The sequence below is a fragment of the Loxodonta africana genome, chromosome 9 (genome assembly GCF_030014295.1).
Source record: "Loxodonta africana isolate mLoxAfr1 chromosome 9, mLoxAfr1.hap2, whole genome shotgun sequence".
NCBI lineage: Eukaryota > Metazoa > Chordata > Mammalia > Proboscidea > Elephantidae > Loxodonta > Loxodonta africana.
In genome coordinates, this window is record NC_087350.1 from 43,287,022 (window position 1) to 43,310,893 (window position 23,872).

The 23,872-nt window shown below is 37.6% G+C and overlaps 1 protein-coding gene across 6 annotated transcripts in view; it reads left to right on the top strand.

Moving 5' to 3' along the window:
• Positions 1-22,551, top strand: part of SETX (senataxin) — a 94,070-nt gene extending 71,519 nt beyond the window's left edge. For 3 of the 6 annotated variants that reach the window (XM_010587549.3, XM_064291273.1, XM_064291274.1), the window contains 11 exons: positions 616-717; positions 914-1,029; positions 2,126-2,197; positions 4,173-4,322; positions 5,065-5,172; positions 7,858-8,045; positions 8,831-8,923; positions 11,308-11,472; positions 14,834-14,932; positions 16,380-16,467; positions 20,792-22,551. In XM_010587549.3, the coding sequence (XP_010585851.2) occupies positions 616-717; positions 914-1,029; positions 2,126-2,197; positions 4,173-4,322; positions 5,065-5,172; positions 7,858-8,045; positions 8,831-8,923; positions 11,308-11,472; positions 14,834-14,932; positions 16,380-16,467; positions 20,792-21,535 (1,925 nt within the window). In that variant the 3' untranslated portion in view covers positions 21,536-22,551. Of the gene's footprint in view, positions 1-615; positions 718-913; positions 1,030-2,125; positions 2,198-4,172; positions 4,323-5,064; positions 5,173-7,857; positions 8,046-8,830; positions 8,924-11,307; positions 11,473-13,118; positions 14,735-14,833; positions 14,933-16,379; positions 16,468-20,791 lie in introns of those variants that run through there. The other 3 variants (XR_010322978.1, XR_010322979.1, XM_064291275.1) reach the window with 3 other exon arrangements.
• Positions 22,552-23,872: the final 1,321 nt, after the last annotated feature.

Below are 23,872 nucleotides of genomic sequence, written 5' to 3' on the forward strand. Positions count from 1 at the left end.
CCAGAGAACATGGCCTCAAATTTAGAAGAATGAGCTGACTCGTAGAGCTGGATCATAGAGCTATGCTATAGATACCTATATAAATAAACTATTCATTCTTTCATTCATTCAGCATTTATTTATTGTACTTATGTGCCGGGCACTGTTCTAGGCAGTGACCAAAGTAAAACCTTTGTTCTTAATGGGACTTAGATTCCAGTGGAGGGAGATAGACAGTAAACGACTATGTGATGAGTCAGATTGGGATAAGTGTCAAACACTAACCTGTTTTATTTTAACTCAGCATTTCCCAAATATATTTTACTATGGAATGTTCTATAGCACACAGTGTGAAAAACATCAGTATAATAGAATTTCAATTCAGCAGTGTATAATTTATGTGATCTCAGTAGTTTTTATGAGGTAGAAATAATTAGTACTTGCTTTATAAGGTTGTTATGAGGAATATATGAAATAATATCTGAGAAATCCCTAATGGAGTTCCTGATATCCAGTTGATAGTTCATCTTAGCTCCCTTCTCTGACTGTGAATATATTTGTTTAGAGAAAGACACGGTGTACAGAAACAGGATTGATAGAGTCCTTGTTAATCTTTGTGTGTAATTTTATCAATAGGAAACTGTGGAGATATAAATTTAGTACGACTGGGGCCGGAAAAGTCTATTAATAATGAAGTTCTAAAATTCAGTTTGGACAGCCAAGTTAACCACAGAATGAGTAAGTACTAAATAAGGTACATACTAGCAGTCTCTCTTTTTTTTTTTTTATAGTAGACAGTGACTTAGATTTTAAAGGTAATTTGAATACCTAGAGATAGTCTAGCTTTGGGAACTAGTTTTTCTTTACATTGTGTTTGCATATGTGTGTAAGTGTGTTAGAACTGGCATATTATCTATTTACTTATTTATTTTAGAAAAGGACTTACCTTGTCATGTTCAGGAGATGCATAAAAGAAAAGAGTTTTTAGATCATCAACTAGATGAGCTTTCCCGCCAGCGTGCTTTGTGCCGAGGTGTAAGGGAAGTACAGGTATGTAAATATTTCTTGATTAGTGTTCTTTAAATAATAACTCAGGTATACAAACTTGTTGATGCCATACTTTTATTGGGAATGGCATAATTCATATACAAAAATGTGTATTACCAGTTTTTAAATTGTATATCTTACATCGGGGGTTAACAAACTTTTTGCATAAAGGGCAAGATAGTATTTTAGGCTTTGCAGACCGTATGTTGTCTGTTGCAACTACTTAGTTTTGTTCTCGTAGCATGAAAACAGTCATAGACTGTACATAAACGGATGGATGTATCTGGTTTCGATACACATTTATTTATAAAAACAGACAGCAGGTTGAATTTGGCCCATAGGCCATAGTTTACTGATCCCTGCTTTGTATTAAAGCTATACAACATTTATTAGTCCTTCAGTTGCAAGTTAAAGAAACCCAACTCAAATTAGGTTAGACAAAAAAGGTGTTCATTGGCACATATAACTAGAAGAACCAGGAGTGAACTAGCTTCAGCATGACTGGATCCAGAGGCTCAAATGATGTCATTTCTCCATCTCGTAACTAGTTTTTCTCTATGTGTCAGCTGTTTCTTCTCCAGGAAAAGATGAGTGCCACCATCTCTAGGTTCCACCACCCCAGCTTACAAACCCCAGAGGAAGAGAAGATTTCTCTCCTACATCCATAAATCAATCCCAAGGAAGAACTGGTTATTTCAGGGGTGGGCAAGCTGGCCCAATCTCTGTTTTTAGGGAAGCGGGTACCAAGATTTGCGTAGCCTGTATTATATGTCCATCACTGTGGCTAGAGGAAAGACTGGGGTGTGATTGACAGCCTCATTAGAACTGCTTAAAAATTAGTAGAGGAATAATGCTGCAAAGGTTGGAATGCTGAGCAAACAGAAGTAGCATCCACTCAGTCCACTGGACCTGTGTCTTAATGCAGTGATACAGAAAGTGTTTCACAACTGCGCTGTAAAGAGAAAACCGGCTATGTTAATAGTAAGCTTTTCATTGATTTAAAAATATAGACTTACTTTTTTAAAATGTGGGCAGCCCATTAGAAAGTGTTTAAAAATGCTTAGTTTAGTTTTAACGGTGACATCCAAATGTTTTCCAGAGGCGAGAATTAGATGAAAAAATTGCCCAAGTTTCAAAAGAAAGGCAGGAACTTGCATCTAAGATTAAAGAGGTAAGTAGTTCACCTATAGCATTTTTTTTTTTTAATTATGACATGACTTAGCCTATGTACTTTCCTCAATTACATTTTTAAAAGTTTTTATTATGAACAATTTCAAACATAAAATTTTAACCTACAAACGGATTCTTACTAGAGATTTATAAGAAAAAAGTGATTATAAATTATGTTTTTCCTGTTTTAAGTCTGGGTAAGTGTTTTAAAAACCTTCTTCTTAGGTATACTGTCTCCCCTTCTCCCACTGCAAAAAAATTTTTTCCTCTGGTAGTTATGAACAAATGAATACTTAATGAAAATAGATTTGTAGCTGTTTTCCCTATTTAAAAGGAAGAAAGAAAATCACAATGTGTGGATTCAAGTCACATGGCATTGATGGGGCTTGGCATAGGAAAGAATAAGCATTTTTTTGCAATTCTTAATTTAAAGCATAAACTCTTTGTTCTTGTTTTTGATTATAAGAATTCTTCTATAACATATATAACTTTGGGTGTAAAAATAGCAAAAATAAGATTTAGGCTGATTGAAGCTGGAATGAGCCAGATGTATGTTCTGATCACCAGAATGCTGCTCTAATTAAAACAAGCAGGAGTCAGGGAGAAAGGGTAATATTGACTGGTAACGTTATTAGTATTTATGAGCTGGAATTTTTATTAGCCTTCTCTGTGGAGCTCTGGTGGCACAGTGGTTAAGCAGTTGACTGCTAACCAAAAGGTCAGTAGGAAACCCTCTGGGGTAGTTGTATTCTGTCCTATAGGGTCACTAGGAGTTGGCATCAACTCGACGGCAACAGGTTTTTTTTATGGGTATGTAACAAAATAAAGTAGAATTTAATGTATATTTTCACCAACAGTTTTTTTAAACTAAAAATGAAGTGGAATGTTTTTTAGTAGAATTTTAAGCGAAGCCCAAAATGAATTTTTGGGAATTTAAGAATGAAGTCCATGTTCATGTGTTCTGTGGGCCATTGACTTAATTGTGCCTTGGCAGTTTAACTCACTAGATTGCTGAAGGGGTATTTGACAAGGCTTTAACCTGTGAGCACCAGAGGGCCACAGTTGCATCTTCCTCCTAAAGCTCCCATGTAATGCCTTGGAGTTCATGGTTGAGTATATCATATGTGCAGGGATAAGCCATTACTACTTCTCAGTAGCAGAAATAGGCACATTGACTAATAATAATCCCAGTTAATTAGTTTGAATGCTAAATTGTATACATTGTAAGGTGCCATTCATATTATCTGGCTTCATCACAGTATATTGTGTTATAGAAATAGACCAGAGTTGTTTTTCTTAATATGGAAGTAGAAAGGTCCATAGATATTTTTGTTGGTATTACAACCAAAAAAAAAAAAAACCCAGTGCCATCGGGTCAATTCGGACTCATAGCGACCCTATAGGACAGAATAGAACTGCCCCATAGAGTGTCCAAGGAGCGCCTGGTGGATTCGAACTGCCGACCTCTTGGTTAAGTAGCCGTAGCACTTAACCACTATGCTACCAGGGTTTCCTTTGTTGGTATTAGACTTTATAAAAGAAAGAACAACGTTATTTACTTTAAAAATTAATAGAACAAAAGGTACGTTGAAGCTTATTTCTAACCCTAGCTTTACTCAGATGTTTGATTTACTACTCAGTAGAATTAATCGGTGATCTCTACTTATTCCGATACCTATCTAAATACATCTGGTTACAAGAAGGATTATAGTCTGTGTTGACCAAATCAAACCCTGAATAGATTCTTTTTAATGTGCTTAAATCATGTTCTGAGCTTAGACTTCAAAGCCCGGTGTTCTTCATGGTGATTTTTGATTATCTTGAATGTTTCTGCTGTTTTTTACCTGTGAGGTTTTCTTCTGTTACTGAATGTTATTTTGTCACGTAATAAATGCTGGATGTTTTATAGTAAAAATAGGCGTATCATAGTAAGAGTATGTGTATAACTGAAGATTAACCTTTATTTATTCTTTTAGGTTCAAGGACGCCCACAAAAAACACAGAGTATCATCATATTAGAGTCCCATATCATCTGCTGCACATTGAGCACAAGTGGTGGTTTACTGCTTGAGTCTGCTTTTCGTGGGCAAGGGGGTGTCCCCTTCAGTTGTGTCATTGTTGATGAGGTCAGTGAGCAGTCAGCCATACAACTTTGACTAATACTGTGGGAAGTATGTCATATGACATATGTCATATGATGAAATAATTGAAGGAAATTTCATTGAAGAGAAACTTGAGTCTTATGATTGAAGAAGCCTATTGAGGCGCCCTGGTGGCAAAGTGGTTAAGAGCTCAGGCTGTTAACCAAAAGGTTGGCAGTTCAGATCCACTAGCCGCTCCTTGGAAACCCTATCGGTCAGTTCTGCTCTGTCCTGTAGGGTCTCTGTGAGTCAGATTCGACTCGACGGCACACAACAACAACAACTGATTAACAAGGAAGAATGATTTGTTGCGGTGAGGGGTAGGGTTTATACAGTTACACCTAATGTGATTTCTGAACGTCAGAGAGAAAGTTCTGTTTTCTAGAGGGGAAAAAGTTCCATCACACTCTTGCCCAGCCGAACAAAGAACACAAATCCAAGGTATATAAGCCCTTCTCATTTGTGACTGGTGCTCAAGTAGTAGTTATAATCAAGTAGTTACTGACTTCAAAATACACCTTTTTTTTTTTTTTAAATTGTACTGTGTAGAGGTGTTTTTGTTGTTTGTTTTCTAATCGGCCAAAATTCTTACTTTGATATTTGGTGCAGAAACATGAGTGTTGTACTCTTCTGAATAGTTAGAACTTTTATGAATTAGAATAACCATATGTGGATAAACTGAAAGCAAAGATAATTAAGAATAATTTCTCCTTTCTATATTACCAAGGCTGGACAGTCTTGTGAAGTTGAGACGCTTACTCCACTCATCCATCGTTGCAACAAGCTCATCCTAGTAGGAGATCCTAAACAGCTCCCTCCCACAGTCATTTCTATGGTAAGTTTCTTTTATACTCATATTGCATTAAAGTGGAAGGGGCTTTTCATTTTCCAGGTTAGGAGTAGTCTTTCTAGAATTATCAACTTTTATTTGGAGGGAAAAATAGGGAGTGAGAGAAGAGAATCACTGAGTCTTTATTAGTAAAAAAAAAAAATCTCTGAAAATGTACCTTTATTCATCACTGTGCTTATGTGAATATGTATGGCAGGAACGGTGTTAAGAGTCAGAGACAAGGGGCTACGTGCCTTTGGATTTTCCTTTGATGAAGGTGGTGTCCGGATATTTTAAGGGACCGTATCTAATGTATTTTAATAATACAAGCACCAAAACAATAATAAATGAAAAACTTTAAAAGCAAAGAAAAGAACCCCAACCTCCTGGTTTATATTTGATTATGCAAAAATTTACGGAAAACATTGTAAAGAGAAATTCTTTTTGGAGTACATTTCCAGTGTTGGTATCCTGTAGTACAAGAAAATGTCTGTGTTCCACATACATTCTGAAAGGGAAGGTGACAGGAAAAGAACAGGGATTAATTACAAACTCCAGAAAGATAAGCACTTAGCTACTTTGTGATCCACTTGACTTTGTTATTTTTTTTAAATCCCACTAAAAATGGCTTGTAGATGTGTACATCAGCCTCAAGATTCAGTATATGTTTTGGGTCATTTGAAGAAACCTAAATCACGGTTTGAAATTTAATGAAATTTGTATTTTTTTACTGATAGATTATCTGTACAAATACGGAGAAGTAGGTGCATAAATGGTCCCAGAGGCGCTATCATTTTAGAAGCATTTTTGTGTTGTTGTCTTTATTGTTTATTGACTTTGGAATTATTCAGAATGATAATGTTCTTTTGTGTGACATCTGAACACATGTGTAGGTCATGTGTAGCCCAGAAGCACACCACTTGCTGAGGGAACACCTGTGTCTGTAAAAAAGCATTGCTGTGGGTAACTTTGTTCATGGAGAATGGTGAAGAATGAACTCTATAATGCATTTCTTTAAATAATACAATATTTCAAAAATTCAGTGATTTAACTTCTTGGAAGAGCCCCTCAGCCTTTAGAGAAGAGGGATTGCTGATGGGCCTCAACTCTATTTGCTACTTTGGTGATTGATAAAAGCAGCAAAAATGGGAAAAACTCATTACTGTTTTTAAATTAATACTGCAAAAATAATACAGGCTTATTGAGAAAATAATTATAAAGTTAATTTTCTTAATATATGTTTCCAGCCATCTATTTCTAGGGATAATTACTGTGAACAGCTTAATGAGTATTTTAAAGAGAATTGATTTTTCTGGGCATTTGGGTGTTGATTTTTCAGTCTTAGTTCATTGTAGTGCCAGCCTAATTCAGGCACTATTCTAGGTGCTGAGGTTATGACAGTAAAGAAAACAGATAAGAATTCCTGCCCTCATGGAGCTTACATTTTAGTGGGTGACAGTAAATAAATAAGTTATTAAAATATGGTATGTCAGCTGGTGATGAGGTTTGTGTATACGTATGTATCCATGTCTGTGTGTAAGGTTTTGTTTTGTTGAAAGATGGGAGAATCATTTTGTGTAGAACTTGCTTTTTTCAGTCAGTAAATAGATCAGGAACATCCTTCTGTGTCAGAATTTAGAAAGTACCTCATTTTGTAGGATGAGCTTGAGTTTTTTCTAGGAGTAGATGTGTTGCCTTGTATAAGTCACTTTTCTTTTTCCCCAGTGAGAACATTCAAAAATAGGTTTTGGCTAACTTGAGTAGATAAACTTTTGGGGATGTCAACGAAATTGTCAAATGGCTACTGATATTTATCTTATCTAGTTTTACATACTTACTAAAAATCATAAATAATATATTAAGAAATAATGCCTTTGTTTCTGCTCAGTTTGTGAAATGGGTTTATTCAAACTATGCACATATGTCTTTGATGCCATTATCTTCAACATCATTCAGTCATCTTAGTGCAGTTTCTGGAGCACAGTTTTAGTTCTAGATTATTTTAAGATACAGTACTTTTTTGAATCTTTGTATGATACTGTTGCTGAAAATTACAGCCCAAGATACAGCTATGAAAACATTAAGACCGTTTTCTTTGTCTTTTATAGTTTAATGTTTTTCAAATTGCAGGTTATAACCCATAATTGGGTTTTGAAATCAGTTTAGTAGGTAGGTTGTCTTTCTCCACCACTAGAGACTGTGAGACTTGATCTTATTCACCTTAGCAGTCTCAGCACCCATATTTTAGGTGCTCAGTATGTATTAGATGGATGATGAATAAATTGTTCTTTAAAAGGCTTGTTCGTAATGACATTCAACATTTCTGCTGTGAGGACGTACTCTGGAAATAATTGTTAAAATCTGTGTTAAATATTTCTTTGCTTCCTTTATTATTCTTTCCAGTGACCTCCTGTTAGCATCAAGAATAACATCAGTTGTGGTCATTCAAGATAACATCCCTTTCATAGGCATATGTGGATGTTCTGAATAAGGAGAAGACACCTCACTTTATATTCAAGATATATTTGAGTTTTGGAGGATTGGTATCAGAAACATCTCCATTCTCTGAATCTTTGTTAGTAATTTTATGTCCCCTGAACCTAGCCATGTACATATGAGAGCTCAGTAATTTTTATGGTGGGAAAGTATAAATGAATTCTTGGAAGCTGTTGCTTTGTTTTCCCCTCTCAGAAGGCACAGGAGTATGGCTACGACCAGTCGATGATGGCTCGCTTCTGTAAGCTGCTGGAGGAGAATGTAGAGCACAATGTGATCAGCAGACTGCCCGTTTTACAGCTCACTATCCAGTACAGGATGCACCCAGACATATGCCTCTTCCCTTCTAATTATGTTTATAACAGAAACTTGAAAACAAACAGGTCAGTTCCATTTATTGCTTGTTAGTTTATTTTATTTGTAGGTTTAGCTGCTTAGAAATAGCCATTTTACCATATTCCTAGGTCTTGTCATGAAAAGCATAAATCACCAACTTTTTAAAAATTATTTTCTCTAATTATAAAAGCCATACATATTATTGTGGCAAATGAAGATAAACAAAAAAGAAAAAAAAAAAAATCAACATTTATTCTACCAGGGAAAATCATCGGTAACATTTTAGTATATCTCTTTCCAGTTCTTTTTTAAATGCATATCTTCTTTTACTTTTTCTATTTTTTTAAATTTTTGAAAAAAGTTGAGCCATACTTTCTAATGTTCTATGGCTTGCTTTTCTCACTATATCACTTACAAAGGAGTCCTGGTGACACAGTGGTTAAGTGCTTGGTTGCTAATCTAAAAGTGGGGGTTGAACCCATCAGCTGCTCCACAGGAGAAAGATGTGGCAGTCCACTTCCATAAAGATGACAGCCTAGGAAACCCAATGGCGCAGTTCTATTCTGTCCTATAGGGTTGCTATGAGTCAGAATCAACTCCATGACAATGGCTTATATCACTTACTTACAATCATTAGTTATATTTTAATTAGTAGATAGATACTATTCCTAGCACTAAAATGAAGTCAGTTTTTTACCTTTCACTAATACACATCTAAAAAAAAAAAGTTTCTCCTTGTGCCTTTCCTTTCTCTAATCTCTCCCCTACAAAATGATAATTAAAGTAAAATGTAACTAAACTTATGTTCTGCATGGTGGCTGCTTTTTTATAGAGTGACTGAAACCAATCGATGTTCATCAGACTGGCCATTTCAACCTTACCTTGTGTTTGATGTCGGAGATGGTTCAGAAAGACGGGATAATGAGTATGTTCTCCTCTTCCTTCAATTCCCAAAGATGATCACAGAATTGTTACATTGTTTTGTTCAGATGTGTATTAAAAACATTTTCTATACACATTTATCTGCCTACTGCCAGGGCACAGTCATTTTCATTTAGCTGGATTGTGATAACTCTTTTTTTTCATATATTACTGATGACTTTCTTTATATATTTGAGCCTTTTAATTTTTTTAATAAATGTGTATAATGAGGAGAATATTACCTAACATGTGGTAAACACTTGAGATCACAGCAATGAGGTAAAACAGACACAGCCCCATTGGAAGGATATTGCAGTCTAATAGGGAAGACAGACAGCATTCAGCAGGTGAGCACCTGGATAATTTAGTGATCCAGTTGGGTTAAGTGTTGTGAAAGATAAGTGTATAAATTTAATTGGATTAAAATGTGAATAGGAGTAAGGAAGAAGAGATGGAGGGTAGACAATGCTTTCAGGATATTGGGCTGTGAATGAGGGAAAGTGTCCAGGCAGTCTGGGAATGACAGCAAAAAGGAATGGTAGTGTTGCTAGAGTGTAAAAACTTAAGAGGGGTCAGGGGTTCTTGCGAGAGAGCACAGGATTAATAGTCTGAAGGCAGCATTTATTAGCACAGATATAAACCCCACCCCTGTACTGTGAAGTATGAGGAAGTACAAATTCTACCTTTGTATCATGAGAGGGCTGCAGGGCAGATGGTGTTCTCAGGTGAGAATCAGGTACTGGTTAAGATACAGAGGTGAAGGGTGGGAGCATTCAGTGAAGAAGTTAAAAATACAGAAGAGTTGACATGGGATTATAATATCAGAGGTACAATGAAAAGGTTGTATAGTGGGGCTGGTGGAGATGGAGCAGAGAATTGAGAGTTGAGCCCCAGAGCATTATGGAAATGGAAGGCCACAAGAGAAATATTGGCCAGAGAGACTTAACCTGAGAGGTGACCAAGGAAAGTAAAGATTTAGCTCATATGTTAAGAGTTAGGTAGCAGTTTGGGTTGTCAGTATAGTAAATCTCGACGTTAGAATAGTGGGTATTTAAGGCTCTTAGGGGAACCCTGGTGGTGTAGTGGTTAAGTGCTACGGCTGCTCACCAAAGGATTGGCTGTTCAGATCCACCAGGCACTCCTTGGAAACTCTACGGGACGGTGCTGCTCTGTCCTATAGGGTTGCTGTGAGTCAGAATTGACTCGACAGGACTGTTATGGTTTTTTTGGGTTTAAAGTTCTTAAAGTGAGACAAATAAGGGTGCCTCAGTAATAAAGGTGCAGGTACAGTGCATACCCTGTTGTTCATTAGATCTAGTATGTATTGCAGGAGCATCATCATTTGGAAGATGGCATCCCAGGAGTAGCAGGAGCCCTCTTGAGGTTGGGAGTGCAGGATATATGGCCAACAAGGAGGACAGTAAGGACATGAGCCTGGTGCAGGGCCCCAAGTTGTTCAACTGTAGAGGCCCACCATTCCCATTCAATATGTTTGGATGGCATCTCAGTCATACAGTGCATGGTCTACATGGCCAGTGGTGGTGGCCCGTGCCTTGTTTTAGGTAGTGGTAGGGAATTAAAGAAGATAATACATCTAAAGAACTTTTCTGGGGGTTTAAAATATAGTAAACCTCTAATTAACGTTGGTGTCATTGTTAGTTGCCATCGAGTTGACTCCAACTCCTGGTGGCCTTGTATATAACAGAACAAAACGTTGCATGGTCCTGTACCATCTTCATGATCATTGGTATGTTTGAGTCTGTTGTTGCAGCTATTATGCAGCCTTCCAACCTTGACGGCTCATCTTCCCACAGTCAGACAGTTTTTTTATGTGATCCATAAGGTTTTCATTGGCTAATTTTCAGAAATAGATTGTCAGGCCTTTCTTCCTAGACCGTCTTAGTCTGGAAGTGCCCCTGAAGCTTGTCTACCGTGGGTGATTCTGTTGATATTTGAGATAATGGTGGCATAGCTTCCAGCATCATAGCAACATGGAAGCCACCACAGTACAGCAAACTGACAGATAAGTGGTGGTAATTAATGTTAGCTGTTTATTATTATCATGTTCATTATTGTAAATACTGTTATTAATACTAGTATTATCCCTGCTTTTAACAGATGAAGAAATTGGTGCCTAAACCTCGGTTGACTCCAAACTCTGTTGTCTCTACAGTTTCATGTTTCACTGGGCAGTTACTTTTATGTTTATTCATATGTATGATATTAAAGGTCATTGTAACAGCCTCTTTGAGTCACTGCTGGCTGAATAAATGATGAAACCTACCTGCCTGCCCTTTACTGTGATGGAAGACAAACAAAGTGGAACTTAAGTTAGCAATTGGACTGCTATTAATTTTGATATGTTTGTTTGTTTTTCATCTTATTTAGCTCATATGTTAATGTTCAAGAAATAAAGTTGGTGATGGAAATAATTAAACTTATTAAAGACAAAAGAAGGGATGTTACTTTCCGAAACATTGGCATAATAACCCATTACAAGGCTCAGAAGATGATGATTCAGAAGGATTTGGACAAAGAGTTTGATAGAAAAGGGTGAGGCATTTTTACGCTTATTTCCAGTGTTTCTGTTGCATTAACAAGAAGAGAAAGGGTGTGGAAAGAAAGAAAGAAGAGGAAACCTAACTCCAGGCAGTGACATTAGACCATATAAGGTAGACCATGTGGTAAATCACAAGGAGACTGGGAAACTGGCTTCCTTTAGACTTGTGCTGTGTAGGAGATGGTTACACTTGTGGCTCCGGTAGAAATGGTACCTTCTGGCGATTGGAACGTCGACATTACACGTAACAGTGGAATTGACTAAGAAACTCTCCAGGCCTTTTCCTTTAGCTCTGTGACTTGTTAATCTGAATTCTAATTCTTGTATTGCCTTTATGCATAGAGTGAATATTGTGTTTTGTCTCTTTACCTCAACAGTAAAATTAAGAATAAAATATTGGAAATCTCTTAACCTAAAAACACACAAAGTACCAAAATTGTTGATGAAGTAGAAAATGTGAATAGATTTATAACAAGAGATTGCATTAGCAATCAAAAAACTTCCAACAAAGAAAAACCCTGGACCAGCTGGCTTCATTGGTGAATTCTGCCAAAGTTTAAAGAAGAGTTAACACCAGTCCTTCTCAAACTCATCAAAAAAATAGAAGAGGAAAAAACACTTCCTAACTCATTCTGAGGCCCCAATATTACCCTGATAAACCAAAGCCAGACAAACGATACCACAAGAAAACTACAGATCAATATTCTTTATGAATATTGGTGGAAAAGTCCTCAACAAAATACTGGTAGACTGAATCCAGCAGCATATAAAAAGGGCTATATATACCATGACCAAGTGGGATTTATCCCAGGAATGCAGGGTTGGCTCAGCAGTGTAATGTACTGTACTGATAAAGAATAAAGGGGCGGGGGGGGTCACATGATCCTCTCAATTTATGATATAGAAAAAGCATTTGATAGAATCTGACACCCTTTCATAATAAAACCATCCAACAAACTAGAAATAGAAGGGCACATCCTCAGCCTAATAAAGGGGGATCGTCATGAGTCTGAATCAACTTGATGGCAGCTAACAATAACATGAAAAACTCAAAGCCGATATCAGACTTATTAATGATAAGTTTGTGTGATAAGAGCAGGAAGGATAGCCACTACGTCTTTTCAGCATTGTGCTGGAGGTTCTAGCCAAGGCAATTGGGCAAGAAAAAGAAATAAAAGGCACCCAGATTGTAAAGAAAAAGGTAAAATATCTCTGTTTACAGTTGACATGATCTTGTCTATAGAAATCCCTAAAGGAGTCCACCAAAAAAAAAAAAAACTACTAGAGTTAATGAAGTTACAGGACACAGATTAATGTACAAAAATCAGTTGTATTTCTGGTCACTAACAGTGAACCATATGCAAATGAAATTAAAACGATTCCATTTACAATAGCATCAAAAAGAATAAAATACTTAGGAATAATTTTAACCAAAGTAGTGTAAGACTTTAAGATTTGTATACTGAACACTATAAAACATTGTTAAAAGAAATTAAAGAAGACCTAAATAAATGGAAAGAAATCCTATATTCATGATTGAAAGGCTTCGTAATGTTAAGATGACAATGTTCCCAAATTGATCTGCAGATTCAATGCACTCTCTTTTAAAATTCCAACTGGTTTTTTTTTTTTTTTACAGAAATGAACAGGCCGATCCTAAAATTCACATGGAAATTCACAGAGGGACCCTGAATAGCTAAAGCAGTCTTTAAAAAGAACAAACTTGAAGGAATCATGCTTCCCGATTTCAAAACTTAACTACAAAATAGTTTTGTACTGCCATAAGGATAGACGTATTACCAACAGAACAGAATTGAGAGTTCAGAAATAAACCCATACACCTATGGCCAGCTGATTTTCAACAAGGGTGCCAAAAGCATTTACTAGGGAAAGAATAGTCTTTTTCAACAAATGGTGCTGGGACAACTGGATATCCACATGGAAATGAATTTGGACTCCTATCTCACATGATATACAAAAATTAACCCAGAATGGATCTAAGACCTAATAAAATTCATGGAAGGAACCATAGGTGTAAATCTCATGACCTATGGTTATGCAGTGGTTTCTTAAAGCACAAGCAGCAGAAGAAAAAATGGATAAATTGGACTTGATCAAAATTAGAAACTTTTGTGCACCAAAAGCCACTATCAAGAAAATAAAAAGATAACCCACAGAATGGGAGACAATATTTACAAATCTTATATCTGATAAAGGTCTAGTATCCAGAATACATAAAAAACTCCTACAACTCAACAACAACAAAACCTAATTAAAAATTGGGCAAAGGACTTGAATAGACATTTTTCCAGAAAAGATACAGAAATGGCCAATAACCGCATGAAAAGATGCTCAGCATCATTAGTCATTGAGGAAATGCAAATCAAAACCACAGTGAGATACTTCACATCTGCCAGGATGGCATTAATTTAAAAAAAAAAAAGATGTGGAGAAATAGGCGGGAATGTAAAATAGTGTCGCTGTAGAAAAGTTTTGGCAGTTCTGCAAAAACTTTAACAGAATGACCCATGTGATCAAGCAATTCTGAAAGAATTGAAAACATGCTCTTGCAAAACCTAGTACATGAATGTTTATAGCAGCGTTATTCATAATACCAGAAAGTAGAAACACCTCAAATGTCTATCAGCTGATGAATGGCTAAATAAAATGTGGTATATGGATAAAAACCAAACAAACCAAACCCAGTGCCGATGAGTCCATTTCGAACTCATAGCAACCCTGTAGGACAGAGTAGAACTGCCCCATACAGTTTCCAAGGAGCGCCTGGCGGATTCAAACTGCTGACCCTTTTGGTTAGCAGCCGTAGCACTTAACCACTACACCACCAGGGTTTCCATCTGTATGGATGTATTGGAATATTCAGGCATAAAAAGCAATAATATACTGTTGCATGCTGCAACTTGGATGAACCTTAAAAACAATATGCTAAGTGAAAGAAGTGAGACACAAAAGGCTATGTATTTATGATTTTATTTATGTGAAGTGTGCAGAACAGGCAAATCCACAGAGACAGTAGTGAGTGCTAGGGAATGGATGGGGATTCAGGGTGAGGAATAGGGACTGACTGCTAATAGATGTGGGGTTTCTTTTTGTGGTGATAGAAATATTCTGTAATTAGATAGTGGTGGTTGCACAGTTCTGTGAATATACTAAAAACCACTGATTTGTACATTTTAAAATGGTGAATTTTAAGTTACGTGAATTATATCTCAATAAAAAAAACCCAAAAACGGATACCATGAAAAAACAGTTTCTTTAAAATACTGCTGTATTAATATGTGTATTTAATAATTAAACTTTTTCCAGTAAACGTGTTTTTGTTTTTGTAAATAGACCAGCAGAAGTAGATACGGTGGATGCATTCCAGGGTCGTCAGAAGGATTGTGTTATTGTTACATGTGTCAGAGCAAATGCCTCGCAAGGCTCGATTGGGTGAGTAACGGTCGTTGTTGCTTTTGTATTTGTTCGTAATCCAGGGTTGGGTCCATTATCTGTCACTGTTAGAGACACCATTATTTGTTTTATTAGTTTTCTTTTATAAAAATTTATAACATGTAGGTTTTTCTGTGTGCATGTGAAATAGATCCACTAATCGGTCTGTTTCTCTTTTGCTACCTTATATGTTAACTCATTTCACAGTGTGACTCTGTTAGTTTATTTAATAAAAGTGAAATAAATCACTGGATCGATCAGGTGTATTTTGCAGGAACATGTTGTTCTCACATGGCATGTGTCATGCAGTGGTTTTTGCTCTTCTCTCTCTGTGTTCCTGCTTTGGCTAAGTTTGCTTCCCTTATCTGCTGTCAGTTTACTCATTGGAGATGTGAAGGACACTGTTAACAGCTGACAAAAATCCCCTGAGCCTCAGGACCCAAGACTCTTATGTGATTATCCTTTTTCCTTCTCGTGAGAAGCAGATGGAATTTACAAGTTATGAATTTGTTTAATTGTTCTTTAATAAAAACAGCAAATTATGTTATCACTGCCCCCTTCTAGAGATAGCCTGCATCTATAAATGGGGACCAATTATATCAGGACCATTTTTTTTTAATAGTACATGCTTTCCCAACTAATTTGACATTTTACCTTTATCATATGCCATTTCTATGACTCAGCTCTTTCTGGGTCCATTGATATATTTGTATTTGCCTGATGTTTGTGTATTTCTGCACTACCAGTTGCCATTAAGTTGATTCTGACTCTTGTGTTTAAAAATGGAGGATGATGACACTCCTCCGCCACACCCATCCCCATCCTTTCCCCGTCCCCACCCAGGGCTGTTCTTGTAAGAAATGTACATGGAAAATGGTACCATGCCTGGCATAGTAACCCAGTTGCTGTCAAGTTGATCCCAATTCATGGTGACCCCATGTGTGTCAGAGTAGAACTGTGCTCTGTAGGGTTTCCAATGACTCACTTTTTGGAAATAGATCACCAGGCCTTTTCTTCCGAGGTGCTTCTGGGTGGCCTTGAACCTCCAGCATTTTGGTTGGTAGCCAAGCACATTAACTGCACCATCCAGGGGTTCTAATAATCTTAAATGTATTTAAATTTAAGAGCATGTCATTGATCTAGTTTTTAATACTTAAAAATCATGCTGCTAAAAAGTTACAGTACTCATCCAAGTCAAAAATAGGAAATTGACAGATACATCACTTTGAAGGTTGATTTTGAAAGCATTGAGGCTTTTGTCTGTTTACAAGTTTTTAATGGAAATTAGCTTCTGTGCCAGGTAACCCTGTTCTAGGAAGTAGAGTGAGAAAGTACTATGACTTTGATAAGTAAAAGGAGTACTAGAAAAGCTGTCTAAAATACTGCCTATGTATGTCTCACCTAAGTCAATTCTGTAAAAAGAAGTCCTTCTTTTTTTGTTGCTCAGATTCCTGGCAAGTTTGCAGAGATTGAATGTCACCATTACACGAGCCAAGTACAGCCTCTTCATCTTGGGACATTTGAGGACTCTGATGGTAGGTACATTCTTGGGAACCAGAGAATTCCAAAGGCCAGTTTACCATGGCTACTATTAGTGCATTGGGGTTTTTGTTTTTATTTTTCATCAAAATTGGATATGGTTTCTAGGTTACAAAATGATAAACCTATTCTCTGTGGTTGTTATGTTTTCCAGCGGCTTCTTCGTGGGAGCCTTTATATACATAAACCACTCAGCCTTTCTTAGCCCAAAGCCCAAGTATCTAAACTAGGCTCTCAAGATAACCTCCCCTCCCCCCCTTTTTAAAAATTAATTAATTAATTAACTTATTTATTTATTTTGCTGTAAGTGGAAGTTTATAATTCAAGTCAGTTTCTCATACAAAAACTTACATACACATCGTTCTGTGACCCTAGCTGTTCTCCCTATAATGTGACAGCACAATCCTCCTCTCTACCCTGTATTTCCCTTGTCTATGCAACCAGCTCCTCTCCCCCTCTGCCCTCTTACCTCACCTCTGGACAGGAGCTGCCCACTTAGTCTCATGTATCTACTTGAGCCAGCAGGCACACTCTTCACCAGTATCATTTTATGTCTTATAGCCCAGTCTAATCTTTATCTGAACAGTTGGCTTTGGGAATAGTTCCTTCCCCCTTTTTTAATCAGATCTACGTCATAGAATTGTTAGGAATGTGTATAAATCCATACGTGTGCTAGAACAGTACTCGGCACTTAGTAAACACTTAGTAAATGTACCTACTATCTGCCCTGCTTAATGCCAGTGATAGGGTGTTTGCAAGAGTGCCCTGGTTTCCTTTTTTAGCACTTACACATTTCACTTTGGTTTTTAATGCCATCAGAGTGCCTATTCCGGTATAGGTTCTTTGCTAGAACAGGTTACGTGTTTATATCTTTAGTAGACAAATTATACAGCTTAATTTGATGATTTCTGAGCTATAAAACAAAACAAAAAACCTGTTACCATCGAGTTGATTCCAATTCATATATTTTTTTTTTTTATATGGGTCAGAGTATAACTGCCCCATAGGGTTTCGCAGGAGCAGCTGGTAGATGCGAACTGCAGACCTTTTGGTTAGCAGCAGAGCTCTTAACCACTGTGCCACCAGGGCTCCATCACAGCTTTAGATAGCACGTATTTGCTGTCTCACGGACAGTTACTTTTCAGTTTTTCTAATTTCTCTGTTCAGTAGTTTTTCCCCCCATTTTGGTTACTGCCACTAGAGGGTACTTGGATACGCATTCTTTTTCATTTAACTCTTCTCTTAGATCTTTGTACTTCAACTTGTGTTGTTTGCTTACTCCCTTAAAAGCATTTTTGAAAGCTATGTACTCCTTTTTTTATGTACTCCTTATTTTTAAGTTTAATATGTAAAAATTTTACCATGTTTTAGTTGCTGAAAATTTTGTTTCTAATACACGTTAACGTTTTATAATAAAACTATTACATCATTAAGTGTATCCAAAGGAATAGAAAAATATCAGTATTGTTCCTTTCATCCTTGTTTCCATTCATACTTGTTTTAAGATAAAATTAAATGGGGTATATTTTATAATAAAAAGCCTTTCTATTAATCTTGTTAGTATGCTTCTCTGCCACAAAACTTTATATATAAATTGAAAGTTTAAGAAATTGTTTTTTAACTATTGGGGAAATTGAGGGTACATGGGACCATTCTGTACCTTTTTTGAAACTTGCTGTGAATCAATAATTATCTCAAAATAAAACGTTTTTTAAAAAATTGTCTTTCCAGTGGCCGTAAGGCTCTGAGTGTTAAAAACAATTTCTTTTCAATTGAATATCTTATTATAATTATTCTTTTTATACGATTGACCAAAACAACGTAAGTGTATTAGAAATTTTGATAAATGATGTTTAAACCTGAAAAGTACAATGTTATTAGACACATCTCTTAGGATGCCTTGATTAAAGGAGACTTTGTGGACATGGCTGTTTTTAGTCTTCTCTTCTTTGATGCCAAAAGTCTTTTCCTGCCCTGCAGTGCAGCATGTGGTGAGGTTTGGGGTGGATAAGAGGTGGTGTAGTTGTGAAGGACAGGCTGCAAGTGGCAAAAGAGCCCAAGGGCAGGGGTGGGAGCAACAAATAGGAAGCAGGGCATTTGGAAACTGGATCCCATACAACTTTTTCACATTTCCCCTTAAAAGTTTTTGAACCCCATGGTCTCACACAAATTTGAAGACCACTGACCTTTAGCTCTAAAAAGACAGTGGTACAAAAAGACAAAACTCCCAATTTATCACCTGGGCTTTCCAACTTACTGTTTTTTGTTTTTGGTCCTTGGGGTTTTTTTTTTTTTTTTTTTCTCCTTTAGCCCAGTTTCCCCTATAGAAATATAATCCATGATTAAAGCACTTGTGCTCTGAGAAACCAAGACTAATAGCCCCTTCTCAAAACCGTTTTTGTAATTTTAGGATTGAACACAAAGTTTAGGTGTAGTAGTCTTGACAAAAATAGCAGCAAGGTCATCTGCTTCCCATATGTGTTTCAGCCACAGGCTGAGGCTCTCTAGAGGTCTCTTGAGTGAGAAAGAGATCCCGGGTCCCAGAGCCCAGGGCTGCCGCATGGCCTGTCTGGAATATGCCAGCCGCCATGCCTTGCATTTTATTTACAGGACTTCTGTTAAAGTTTACAAAACCCTTGGGGAGTCAGTATTATTACCATCGTTTACCAAATCCAAGGGGCCGTTAATTATAATATGCATCAGTATTTATGTACTAGTAATATATATAGCGTTTCACTTTCACTTAAAATTTTTATTTTATTTGTAAGTTTTAGACTTATTTAGACAGAATTTTATATCACTCTTTGCCTATAAAAAAAGGAAAATACAAACGAAATGAGTTGGTTGAGATAGTCCTAAAAGTATTTCACCTTCAGAATCAGCACTTCTTAAAATCATTTCCCAATTCCTAGTTATCGATGTCCTTGTTTCTCCATATACTGTTGTCCTCTGTCCGGTCAAAAGGGTTGCTAATTCAGCATTTCTTGAGAGTATACTGCTGTCATCTCCATGATTCTCTTCCAGCCCTTGATATTCATTCTATAAGTTTGATTACTGGTGCTTTCTTGTCTTATCAGAAGATGTCTACAGAAGATTTTCAGACAGGAGCTGGGACTCAAGTCTTTCTTTAAATGGTTTACTGACTGAAAGTTAAGAAGTTGTAGTTGCCTAGTTATGAGTTCTCCCTGGAATAGGTACATGGAAACTGCCACCTGGCTCAGAAGCATCCCAAATTTATAAGTGGTAAAATGTGAAAACTGTGTGTATTTTAGAATCAATTAAATAAAATATTATTCCTATTTTACAGATGAGGAAACAGGCTCAGAGAGCTTAAGTGACTTGTCCAAGGTCACACAGCAAGTAAATACTATGCAGCCTTACTGCTACCCTAACCCACCTTTGTGAATAGTACAGGAGCCCACACGAGGGTAGTTATCCTTTTTCTTTCCTTCAGTCTTTGTCTTTTTTTTTTTTTTTTTTTTCTCCCTCATGCTCACTCTTTGTACTTTCTAAAGAGGCCCAAGCTCTGGTGGTTGTAAAGCAGCAGTATATTGCTGAGGAAACCCTAAAGGAAGAGAGAGAGATGCATGGAGTTGTGTGTTTTTTCTTAGATGTGCTTTCATAACTTAAGCTTCTCTAGCAAAGAGATAGAAAGTGGCACTGTATCTTCGGAACAGTATCTCAGTGGATTAAGATGTTTAGCCTTTGGGGCTTTTGGAGGCCTTTTGAGAGTCTGATGACAGTTACGGGCCTCTTTCTAGACTAAATCACATGCACTCAGAAGTTTGGACTTTCTGAAGCCAAGCCTTCCTGTTTCGTGTTAGCCCTGTCAAGAGGCAGGCAATAGTCTAGATGGGTAGTGTCCAAAGGAACTGTCTGCAAATACAGAAATGTTCTGCATCCGTGCTGTCCAGTTAGCTAACTACTAGCCACATGTAACTGTTGAGTGCTTGAAATGTGGCTAGTGCAAATGAGGAACCAAATTTTTTTATTTAACTTTAGTTTAAATTTAGCTACCTGAGCTACTGGTAACTGGTGCAGATCTACAGGACAGCTTACCTGGCATGATTAACAGTGATGAAAATTGTGGACGTTCTTTCTGTATTATAGGCTGTGATCAGTACACTTTTTTAGTGATATGGCTTTTTCATTCTGAATTTGGACTTTTTTCCCTTTTGGTCTTGTCTAATGAGTAGTGGATTCTTAAGAATCTATTTATGAAATTATACTTTTTATTCAAAAGTGAAAGCTGGAATCCTGTGCTTCCCAAGCATATGAGTATTTCTTTGGGGTGTAATTGTCCCTTTTCTTTGTTTCAAGGAAAATCCACATTGGAATCACCTGATTCAGGATGCTCAGAAGCGTGGTGCCATTATTAAGACCTGCGACAAAAACTACAGGCACGATGCAATGAAGATTCTGAAACTGAAGCCTGTACTGCAGAGAAGTCTGACTCACCCTCCTCCTGTAGCCCCAGAGGTGTCCCAACCCCAGGGTGACTTGCGCAGCAACAAACTAGACAGTGGACTCGCCAAGACATCTTACTCTTCTCCTCTTTGTCACAGTCCCGATGACTCCAAGGAAGCTACTGTTACTGTTACTTCAAAGGACCCTGAAAGGCCTCCTGTTCAGGACCGACTTCGGGACCCAAGACTACTTAGAAGACTGGGCTCTGAGGCCATAGAGAAACTGCTAAGAAATCCACAGTCTTTGAGCCCCCAGCATTCTGGAGCAGCAGCTCCTACAGGAGAGCCAGACTTTCCTATAACTTACCAGGATCTTGGTACTACTGTGCAGCAGTCCACTGCTAAAGTAGCCACTCCGAGCAACCACAGACCTCACATGCAATGTGGACTTCCAGCTGCTAGTACGGATGTTTCCACAAGTAAAAGGAAATGTGACCAGGAAGGAGGACTCAGCCACAGAAGAGAGACCAGGGCTTTCAGTGAAGGGGAACAGGAAATGTATAGCTCTATGACCTATCACGCAATGAGGAACTCTGACTGGGACAGGAGGAGACTGGAGAAGGAGGACAGTAGTTCAAAGAAAAGAAAGCTTTTATAGCGAAGCCAGATGACATGAACTATCAGCCACAAGCATTACTGTAAACTTACGACGACCAACTAATAGGACTATCCAGATAAGATTATTTTTTCTAAAGAAGTTTGTATGCTGTTGAAAAACATGGAAAATGTATCCTAACACCTGAGGCTCTTGGTCAACTTCAGTCCTTTTTGTTGGTTCCAAAAGCTTTCAGAGGACATTTGTGTATCAGTAATAATCTCCTTGAAGTCAGAGACTGGCTGAAAATGTAGAAAAGGAGGTCAAACTGGAGTGAATGTTGTGAAAGTTGAAATGTATATTTGTATAGCAAATAACAAAATCCTTTTAAAATTTAATCTGGTAGACCGCGTTTCTTTCCCCTGCATAAAATGTTAATCATTTTTCAACAGAACAAACTTTTTTTTAAAAAAAGAGTAGCAAGAGAAGGGCAGGCCCTTTCAGCCATTCTTATGGCAAGACGGATTTCTTTAACAGCTTGAGTTACTCGGAATAACCTTTGTTAGGGCTAGTGGGTCAGATGTCTTTTGTTCTATTTAAAAAACAACTGGAGTCTGTCTCCTGAGGAAGACCTGGTTGAAGTGCAGTTGTGTTAGGTGAAGTTCTGCTGATGTTGTACATTTGTAAACAAGGCACATTGGCACAGGATGTTACATTTCTGCGAGGAGTACATCTACCTATTTAGTGAGCACCTAGGTCTCTGTCTGAAATCCTTATTCTTGTGGAGAATATCAGACGCCTCAGCCTGTTGTCAGCTGGTGTGTCAGTCAGTGGTTACCAGATGCTAGCTTAGTTGCTTGTTAAGGCTTGCAGATTGGCAGGAGAATCTCTAATTAGTTATAGGTAGAGCCTGGGAAGCTGTATGGTAAACACCTCAAAGAATTCTGATTACCAGGCTGCTCGGGAACCACTAAAACCCACTGGGGCTGGCCAAATATTTTAGGCAGGAAAGAAGCACCTTTTTTAAAAAAAAAAAAAGGTAGTAAAGAGTGTAAATACAAGGGGTTCACAACTAGAAAGAGAGTTGACAAATTTCCTGTGGTCTTCAGAAACCATCTTACTGGTGAAAATCTGCCCTCAGAGGATATCTGGTAGGAGTTTTAGTGTTAGAGGCGATTGTGCTTTTGTGAAAGGAAAGTGGCTCTGGTGAAGGGCGATTTAAGAAGCTTGGGACAAAGCTTCAAAGTCCACTTGTCCAAACATCCACGCAAAATGAACTTGTGAACGAGTGTACACATGTGGATGTATATTAGCAACAGTTGACAGTTACAATAACTAATGGTTTATAGTGAAAACTCTGCAGCCCATTAGCTAAGTTGGGGTCGGAAAACAAATTCCTGAACATTCGTGTGCGTTATTTGAAATTTCTTTGTCATCTGCTTTTTAAGCAAAAAGGATTTTGTGTTAGTAAAAAATTCTACAGAAGTAGGCTGTAAAGAGCTTTAAGAAAACAACTTTTGGTTGCCAAAAGTTTAGACGTTCGTTCTTCTTCATTACCGTGTGTCTCTCCCACTAGTGTCCAGACTTCTGACTAATGTCTAGTGAACATTCCTGTAACTTTGCGTCCAAGTGGCTTCTTAGAGCTCTTTGGCCCCCTCATAGTCAGTCTTTGCTTCCTCTTTGTGGGTGTAGGGAGTTTTTCCTTGACAGTGCCAGTGTAACCAAGTGCAGGATGGAGACTTGAGTGCCCACTATGTCTGGGTCTGGGGCTCTGCAAGCTTCCTCTTTGTGCCTTTGACAAGCAGTCTCACTGTTAACTTTGTTTATTTCCTGCTACCTTTTCAGTGGGTACCTTTGTAAAGCCCTCCATTTAGCAGAGATTTACGCTGGTGGCAGCTTAGTCTGAAAACTCTCTAAGCTTCTAAAGGACGCATAACAAAACCATTGAGGGTCAGGAATATCTCCTGCTCTGCTTATATTAACACACGAATTAAGAATTTTCCCCCAAATACATTTTTTGCTGCCACCCACTGAACAGCATTTTTTCCGTTACGCTTGACGCCTGTTGTTACACTTTTTGTTGACCTGTTGTGTTTATCACTCGCCTCGTGTGGTTATGCTAGAATTCTTATGGGAACTGCATAATGCTTTCTAATGAATGAGCCTGTGTCCTATGACAGCCTCTCCCAGCAGAATACAGTTGTACCTGACATTAAAATTTGAAACTTTATCGTTTCAGTTGGTAAAAGTATTTACAAAAAGCTTCTGGTATGTGTGCTGTGGCCTTTGTTGATGTGGCTGTCAGGGCAGTGTTGTTGGCGGTGCTTAACCTTATCGCAGGCTGGGAAACGTGGCTGTTGGCTTCATCCTTACCATGGCAGTAAAGAAGGTGCCCTGTCT